The 9,922-nt window shown below is 33.1% G+C and overlaps 1 protein-coding gene across 1 annotated transcript; it reads right to left on the reverse strand.

The window, feature by feature from the left end:
• Positions 1–5,483: 5,483 nt before the first annotated feature.
• LOC139515753 (ribonuclease P protein subunit p20-like) lies at positions 5,484–9,915 on the reverse strand. Its single transcript, XM_071305433.1, has 2 exons — positions 9,811–9,915; positions 5,484–5,918 (listed from the first exon to the last, which is right to left on the reverse strand). Exons 1-2 carry the CDS (start codon positions 9,837–9,839, stop codon positions 5,501–5,503), a joined length of 447 nt encoding a protein of 148 aa, XP_071161534.1. The 5' UTR covers positions 9,840–9,915; the 3' UTR covers positions 5,484–5,500.
• Positions 9,916–9,922: the final 7 nt, after the last annotated feature.

Below are 9,922 nucleotides of genomic sequence, written 5' to 3' on the forward strand. Positions count from 1 at the left end.
CTTTCACATAATATATTTATACTATTCCCATTATACTTACCCTTGCTATTGTTAGCGCTGCATGCTTGTCATAGCAGTCTAAGAATAACGGTCCCATAGTAAAAAAAATATGATGATATATCCTTATCACTGATCCTTATAGTAACATTTTATATCCAAGCAAAATGCGTTTTTTTTTCCAGAAACAAGTGCATTTAGTCCTTATTCATACTTATCATTTATTTCTCCATTGAACATACCACCTAGGAACAGTATATCAGTTCTTGATATCACATATTCTTGGTTGATGTCAAGTAACATATTCATCAAGACTAATTTCTTAGTTTTCTCAAATATTCTGTGTCTTATTTTTACCATGTAGGTAATATTTTCGTTTTAAAAGTCAGTTTGGTGTAGTTAAAACAATTGTGTGGTCAACTGTCTCTGCCATAATGGTGGCACAGGCAAAGTTCATATCAAACGTCAGGAGCTTGGCGGTAAAGAAATTTTTTTATGATGTTTATGATTTTCTTTCATTATTTCAACTTATCATTTTGCATGCTTACTTTGTAAATACTTATTTTTTTCACAATTACACCTATAAGGTTGTCAAAGGCATGACAATTACATGTATACTGACCGACTTTAAATACGCAACACTCATTTTGTAGATTTTGTTCATACCAAATCATTTATTTCTCTATCGAAAAAATCAACATCTGACTTATCTGTGGTTATTGAACATACCGGATTATTGAGATCGCAAGAATTTCAGAAAGCGAAATTTCGAACCAATAATTTTTTTCAATTTTTTTCCTTTGTGAAACTGTTCTTTCAATACTGTAGCCATGTTTATACGTGCTCTTGTGTAAAATAAGAGCAGTGGGACAGTAAGTATTTATATAGTTACTCAAAGATAGCACAAGAATACATAACATAAAGAAACATATTATTTAAGGACATTTTAAATAAAACATCTCGTAAAAGCTACAAAAATGGGAGTCGATTTCAGGGTGTCAGTGGTTTACCTAGATTTAACAATGATACCAGATCCCATATATCGAAATACAATTGAGAATCGAAAATGAGGAAAGTGTCAAAGAGACAACAACTCGGCCAGAGAGCATAACACAACACAAGGTCAACATTGGGTCTTTAACACAACGAGAAAATCCAGCATCCAGAAGCGGATTTCAGATGGCCCCAAAACAAAAATGTGTTCTAGTTCAAATGGACTATTTTTGAAGTTATAAAAAGTCTTTAAATGTTTTAGATAAATTACGTGCGTTTGATGGTTCTTTTGATTCTGTTGACAGTTTTGACTTTTCAACTCTTTACATTACACGTCCATACAATCTTATCAAACAACAGTTTTCCTATTTTTGAATTGAATGTTCGTTTTGGTAAATCTGAATCAATGTATATATATTTGCTGCAACTCATTTAAAGTCCTCTTCTCATTTTTTTAGGCTAATGATAAAGGTAGATATGCTAGATATACTTACTGGAGGCGTGATGAGATGATTGAAGCTGTTTTAAAATATATATGAACGTTTGGGCAACAAAGTTTATCGACAACTTATAAGTGTTCCTAAGGGAACTAATTGCACCCGTTTAATATGAAAATTGGTTTTGTACTGTTATGAATCACATATTATGACCAACCTCAGTGAAGAACCGACGCCTAAATTGCATTTAACTGATAAATTCAACAACACCTACCGTTATCTTGATAATATATTTCGTTAAATAATCATGAGTTTTCTAAATATACTGCCGAAATTTACCCAAAGGAATTCGAACTTACAATTAAAAAAAATCAAATGTTAACGCAGATTCAGATATTTCAGTTTTACACGGGAAACTCCACAATTTACGACAAAAGGGACGGTTTTTCGTTCCCTATGGTTATGTTTCTTTTTTGGCACAATCTTACTTATCGATCCTATAAATAAACCTATCATAAAAGGTTAACAATTAAACAATGTCATTAGATCTTCGAACATTGCTTTTCAATAAATGCTTTTCATGTTTTTTTAATCAATAATCGAATTCTTTATACATCACGGACCCATATTGTGTTTTGGTGATGGTGATGTGTTTGTAGATCATACTTTACTGAACATTCTTGTTACTGACTTACATTTTTTTTTTATCTATAATAAACTTGGTCCTTCAGATACAATGGAAAATATTTTGCAAAAATTAAACAAAAATTTACCAAATTAATGAAAATTGTTAAAAATTTACTATTAAGACCATCTTGGTCATGTCGACTTATTTGTAGATCTTACTTTGCTGAACATATATTGCTGTTTACAGTTTATCTCTATCTATAATAATATTCACGATAGTAACCCAAAACGACAAAATTTCCTTAAAATTACCAATTCAGGGGCAGCAACCCAACAACCGGTTATCCGATTTATCTGAAAATTTCAGGGCAGATTGCTCTTGACCTGATGAACAATTTAACCCAGTCATATTTGCTCTAAATGCTTTAGTTCCAGAGTTATAAGCCAAAATCTACATTTTACCCCTATGTTCTATTTTTAACCATGGTGGCCATCTTAGTTGGTTGGCCAGGTTACCGGACACATTTTTTAAACTAGACACCCTAGTGATGATTGTGGCCAAGTTTGGTTACAGTTGGCCCAGTAGTTTCAGAGGAGAAGATTTTTGTAGAAGTTAACGACGACGGACGACAGACGACGGACGCCAAGTGATAATATTGGAAAAGCTCACTTGGCCCTTTCGGCCAGGTGAGCTAAAAATGAATGGTTGACATATGATAACTTCAGACAATTCTGCTCCATTTAAGATCAAGTTCTACAAATTGAAAATGTAGGCAATTAGAAGTAGCGTGATAATTTGGGATCAAGAGGACAAGAACATTTTTGAAAACAGGAAAATGATTTTTGGATGATAGCTTGAGTTTTTCAATGATTGCAACATTGATCTTTTTATAGATAGAAGATGTAGATTTATTTTGTGTTCCATAGTTCATAGGCCATGACACTATAATAACTGAAAGATAGTATTTGATTAAAAGAGTATTTTCGAGAAGAAACAGAAGTTTCTTTTGCTTGGAAATTGACAGAAACGCACGGGATAGCACATGCTCATTTTGACGGAAAAGTTGTTTAACGTGCCTGGAAAATTAACGATCCTGGTGAACTTCCTATATCTATATACCGCCATCTTGGATTGTACAATCACAGTACAAAATCGGTCTAGATATTTGCCTAAATCTGCAAATTTGGAGACAGATTTGCAATTCAATTGTTAGAATGTTTTTTTCTATTTAAAGAAAACTTGTTAATTAATTGTTTTATACAAAATATTTTAACAAATATCAATTTTTTGGGTTTAAAAATATTTTTTTCAAATGAGCCATTTAAGGGGAGATAACTCTTTTAGTACAAAATTTATACTGGGCTAATAGGGAATTTTTTTATTTTTACTTGTAGCAAGAAAACAAGTTCGGTGACACCATGTTTTCTTTATATTTTCTTAAAACATATTATGAAACCTTTCTTCTCACAATTTATTTCAAAATTCTATCTCATAGAATATTTTTTATGCACACTAATGTGTTTTTTCATGAACAAACTAACCAAACTTAGACAATTTTCAACGACTCATAGCTTGAAATATAGCACGGTGACCCATACTTAATTTTTTGAAAAGAGCATAGTAAAATCTTCAATTTAGCAAATTATAAAAAAAATCTGTCTCAAAAAATATATACTTGTGATCTACCTTAAATAAACTTATTCTAAAAGTTAACCAGTTCAACACTGCAACTAGATCATTGAAAATTGTTTTATTGGTATTAATATTGATTTTGTTATCAGTAAATTAAAGGCAAACTAAATATTATATATATATAATACATGTACACATTCATGGATCTACAATCTATTGATACCTGTATCTTGGCATTACACAATGTCATGTTTTTCTCTGACTGTTTTTGACGTCTTTCCAGTAAATCTATCGGATGTTGGATGTGTACTGATGAACTGAATTTTAATGTGCGTATTTTTATATGTTACTTTTCTACATTGGCTATAGGGGGAGGGTTGAGATCTCATAAACATGTTATGTGTTGAAGGCTGTACTTTAACCTATAATGGTTTACTTTTTAAATTGTTATTTGGATGGAGAGTTGTCTCATTGGAACTCACACCACATCTTCCTTTATCTATTAACCCCGCCGCATTTTTGCGCCTGTCCCAAGTCAGGAGCCTCTGGCCTTTGTTAGTCTTGTATTATTTTAAATTTTAGTTTCTTGTGTACAATTTGGAGTTTAGTATGGCGTTCATTAACACTGAACTAGTATATATTAAATATATTATTTGTTTAGGGGCAAGCTGAAGGACGCCTCCGGGTGTGGGAATTTCTCGCTACATTGAAGACCTGTTGGTGACCTTCTGTTGTTGTTTTTTCTATGATCAGGTTGTTGTCTTTTTGACACATTCCCCATTTCCATTCTCAATTTTGATTGATAATTTTGTCTATGATGCATGATTTTTCTTTTAGTTGTTAGTGGCTTTGAACTAGCTGTCAGTAACTTGGAGTACTCACACATCAGTACTTAGTGTATTTTTGTAATTGTATCCATCTGATGAGTAAAGCCCTTTTCGACTAATTTTTATAGTTTGTTCTTACATGTATATGTTGTATAGTTACACCACTGCTTGTATGTGTGCCTGTCCCAAGTCAGGAGCCTGTAATTCAGAGTTTTTTTTTGTATATCTATTACATATTTGTTTTTTGTTTAAATTTTGTACATAAATTTGGGCGTTATTTTTCTCGTTTGAATTGTTTTACATTGTCATTTCGGGGTCTTTTATAGCTGACTATGGTATGGGCTTTCCTTATTGTTGAAAGCCATACAGTGACATATAGTTGTTAATTTCTGTGTCTTTTGGTCTCTTGTGGAGAGTTGTCTTAATGGCAATCATACCAAGTATTCTTTTTTGTTCACACTGATGAAAACTATTTGGAAGGTGAAGAGTTCTATCGATTTTTATGTCAACAGGTCAAAGGTTAATGTCACTGTTACTAAAAATAGAAATTTCTTGAAAATATGAATTCTTAATGAGAGCTTTCATATACATGTTTTACTCTTTATACTTGTTTGTATACTGGATAAACAATATCTGAGCAAGGAACAAGCCATTCAAAATTTAAAGGGGATCCAGATCCTCTTTAGTCCTTTTTTTAGAATGAAAGTGGACTTCCTAAATTTGGAAAAATAGATAAATTATGCAACATTTTTTTTTATTATTGTCAACAATGCATTTGAAAGCTACATGTACAAGAAGGGTTGATAGCACATACTTTTGATAATAACTTGGGTTTTTCTATTCATGAACTAGAACTTTGAAAGCTGAAATTGACAAATGGATTGGGTGTTTAGCTCTGATTTATTTAATCATTCTTGCTTTTGACTTGTATTGTGAGATCTATAAACTAGCAATTAAATGAATTAAAAAGAGGATTTATTAATTTATTATTTCAACTGTATTTGTTCAGGTTCCACAGAAGTCCCAGTAACTTTGAACACTTTTATATGAACTGCTGAATTATTTCTAATGAAAATTTCTGGTTCATGTTCATCTGTTTCAGGTTCTAAGTCATCCACAAGTTCCACTGTGGAGGTCTGTGTTTCTGTTTCCACATTTCCTATAGAAGATTTTTTCACTTCTAATGCAAGATTAACTGCCCGGTTTATAGCTGCACCTAAGCCATGAATATACACCTCATTTCCAGAATTCATTAGTTTATGACATCTCTCAAGCTGTTGTTTGAAATTAGTTCTTCTTGACACATAAACATCATTTTTTCTCTTTGGTAGTTTTCTTGGCAATCTTTTACGAAGAGAAAATTCCTCTTTATCTATTAAATCTTTTATTTCTGCAAATTTACTCCTAAAATAATAAAAATGTAAGAAACTTGATAAGAACATGCATCAAAAATTGTTTGCAATATAAAGACTACCGGTTTTTTTATGTGAAATAACTACTACACATCACACACTATATTTCTTAGAGTGTGACATTACGCCTTGTTAACCTTTTTGAAACCCCATATGAACCGCATACAATCGCTAATCCCAGCTGCTCTGGCCGCTTGAACTTTTGACGCATACAACAGTCACTTTTCCATTGTGGCATCAGATATTTTGTTTTATGACGTCAAAATTTTACAGGAACCTGTGTGATATCCAGTAATGGCAGACAAATAGCGATAAGGTGTATTTTATGTACTTGAGCACTTATTTCCTACATTTGTATCATAAAATTGTCCTGAAGACACCACTGTAAGTACTGAAACATGTACAATGTAGACCAGAATAAAGCATTGCATTGCAGTAATCTCGGATGTTGTTGTCTTTTTATAGTTTTATAATTATATGTCTGTTAATCATGTTAATACATTTTTGTTATTGATGAATAAATATAAAGTAATAAGTTAAATATTAAGGGGAGATAACTCAAATGAATAAATATTTTATCAAGGAATGTACAGTATATGTTTCCATTAGTAATAAAGAAAGACAAAATAGCAGTGACACTATGTTTACTAACATTTTACAAAAAAAAAGATTGGAATCTTTTGGACAGTTTACTTTTATCAAAAGAGAAAAAGAGAGTACACATTTTTACGAATCCGGGTCCGTTCGCGCCCATTCACGTTCGCACCCACTCATGTTCGCCCCCTTTCACTTTCGCACCCTACATGTTCGCGCCCAATTTTAATTGGTTTTGTGTTTAACAACTTTGTAATCAAGTTTTGGCAAGTGTATTCTCATAAGTATAATTGTTTTCATTGTCTCAAAATAAAGTGAGACAGCATTTTTTTTTGTATTGAATAAATCTTAATCATGTTTCGGAAAGTGTATTGTTAAAAAAAATAATAATACTTTCTAAATAAAGTCATGAGTGGGATTCTGTCAAAGTTTTATTTTGTGTTGAATAACTCTTAATCATGTTTTGGTTAGTGTATTCACCGTGTAGAACGCCACATGCGGGGTGTCGGCTATGTTTGACATGGGGTGGCAATTTTGAAGCGACGAAAAAGTAACAAGGTAAGTTCAAGCATCAAAATTTCTTATTTTTAGAACTCTCAGTATCATATAATATATTGCACGGAAGGAACAGCAACAAAATCTATTTCCTGAAAGCAGAAGCAGTCGTTTTCAGTGCTCAGTTTTCTCAAACACCTCGCCCTACTTTTCCGTGTTGCAGATTTTGAGGCTTTATATGCCAATTTCGGTATAAAAACTACTTTACACAGCTACCCTCCGTACCATGTATATAGAATTGTATTCCTCTCATTGACTTATACCAAATACCAGTTTCTTAGTTAAAATCAATTGGTTTTAAAACTGTTATTCATCAAAATATAAAGTGTCGCTCGGGGTGTCAGATTTTGCGTCGAAAGGGGTAGAGGCTTGTCATAAAAAATACATATTTGTATGTAAATTAGCCTTCATATGATACATTTTATTTCAAACACATCTACTTTACCATGACAAAATAGGATTTTTCATTTTGCCTGTTTTTCGTCTTATAAAAGATATGATTTGATTTCATTCACATCTACTTTACCATGACAAAATAAGGGTTTTTCATTTTGCCTGTTTTTGGTCTTATAAAACATGTGCTTTTGATTTCATTCATAGTAAAAAATGACTCAACATATTTAGTTTCCAAGCTGGTAAACGATTTCTTTTCCTTTTCAGTCACTATCATGGTAAAAAAAGGCAAGGCTATGGCTCAATAAACCAAAACATGGTGGAAAATCACAAAATAGTCCTTAATATAAGAAGCCTCCACCAGCAAAAATGCATCATAGTTCATCACCAGGTTCATCTAAAAAGCACTCATGCACGCCGCCAAAAACCATCACTCCTAAAAGAATTAGAACACTTTCTCCAATGAAACACTCACCGGCATCTTTTTCAGCGAATGACAACACAACTTCAAGTAATCCTGAAGACGATGATACTACAATTGTCAATGAGAAAACAACGACTTATACACAAATATACAACGGAACAGGTTTACAAGAAAATATGATTCAAGACAGTTATTTCGTTCATAATCGCCCAGCTAGAACTACATACCTTAAGTTTGTAATTTGTCATCATAACAGTGTAGGTGTGTTTGAATTAAAAAGTATCAGATAGAGATCGATTTATAAGAAAATGTATTCTTTTTTATGACAAGCCTCTACCCCTTGCGACACAAAATCTGACACCCCGAGCGACACTTTATATTTTGATGAATAACAGTTTTAAAACCAATTAATTTTAACCAAGAAACTGGTATTTGGTATAAATCAAAGAGACGAATACAATTCTATATAAATGATATGGAGGTTAGCTGTGTAAAGTAGTTTTTTATACCGAAATTGGCAAATAAAGCCTCAAATCTGCAACCCGGAAAACTAGGGCGAGGTGTTTGAGAAAACTAAGCACTGAAAACGACTGCTTCTGCTTTCAGGAAATAGATTATGTTGCGGTTCCTTCCGTGCAATACATTATATGGTACTGAGAGTTCTAAAAATAAGAAATTTTGATGCTTGAACTTACCTTGTTTAATTTGTTACTTTTTCGTCGCTTCAAAATTGCCACCCCATGTCAAACATAGCCGACACCCCGCATGTGGCAATCTACACGGTGGTATTGCTATAACTTTGTTTCACTGACTTGATTCAAAATAAAGTGAGATTCTGACTAGGTTTTTTTTTGTTTTTGTGTGTTGTATAAATTTTATCATGTTTTGGTTATAATTCGTGTATTGCTATATTTTATTGTTTCATTGTTTCAGATCAAAGGGACCAAGCTGTTAAAAACAATTATCTTTTGTGTTTTTCGTTTAAAATCTTCAATGTTTTACTGAGGGGGGATAGGAAGGGTCTTGATCCCGAAATCCCGGACTTGAAAAAACGAAATCCCGAGGTCCCGAACTTAAATAAAGCAAATCCTGAAATCCCGAAATCCGAAAAAAAGGATTCCCGGATCCCGAAATCCCGAGCTTAAAAACACCCGATTCAGAGTCCCGATAAAGGTCCTATCCCCCCTCTTTACTCATATCAAGCTATAAATACATTCAGTATTTACACCAAAGCAATTTAAAACAACAATCATGATTTTCCAATTATTCGACTGGAATTTTGTATTAAAATTGGGCGCGAACGTGTAGAGTGCGAACGGACATTGGGTGCGAACGTGCGAGGTGCGAACGTGTAGGGTGCGAAAGTGTATTGGGCGCGAACGGACCTGATACCCATTTTTACAATCAATGGATTACATACACCTTATCGCTATTTGTCTGCCATTGCTGGAAATCATACAGGTTCCCGTAAAATTTTGACGTCATAAAACAAAATGTCTGACGCCACAATGGAAAAGTGATTGTTGTTGACGTCAAAAGTTCAAGCGGACGGGTCAGCCGGGAATACACCTTATCGCTATTCCCGGCTGACCCGTCCGCTTGAACTTTTGACGTCAACAACAATCACTTTTCCATTGTGGCGTCAGACATTTTGTTTTATGACGTCAAAATTTTACGGGAACCTGTGTGATTTCCAGCAATGGCGGACAAATAGCGATAAGGTGTATAGCGATAAGGTGTATTGATGCTGGGAACAGTATATCTATATATATGTTCCTGATTGATGGAATACATCCTAACATTCTGCCTATTTCTGGCTGCATGATCACCTCAAAAAATGCAGTGCCTTATTAAACTTATCTGTTATTAACTAATGATTAATCGACTGTTTTGTTAACGACATAACAGTCTTACTTACTTTGGCTTTGCTTCTTCTTCAGAAATCATTTTTGTTTTTAAAGAACCGGATATACCAAAACAATTGTAAAAAATTAATTAAATCGGAAAAGAACCGTTGAAAAAACGGGTTA

The sequence above is a fragment of the Mytilus edulis genome, chromosome 3 (assembly GCF_963676685.1).
Source record: "Mytilus edulis chromosome 3, xbMytEdul2.2, whole genome shotgun sequence".
NCBI classification, from domain to species: Eukaryota; Metazoa; Mollusca; class Bivalvia; order Mytilida; family Mytilidae; genus Mytilus; species Mytilus edulis.

Bases quoted from the DNA above. Each gene is read 5' to 3' on its own strand.
- LOC139515753 (XM_071305433.1), bottom strand. From the start codon at position 9,839: ATGATTTCTGAAGAAGAAGCAAAGCCAAA. The intron at 5,919-9,810 runs GTAAGTAAGACT...TTATTATTTTAG, and splicing joins GAAGAAGAAGCAAAGCCAAA to GAGTAAATTTGCAGAAATAA.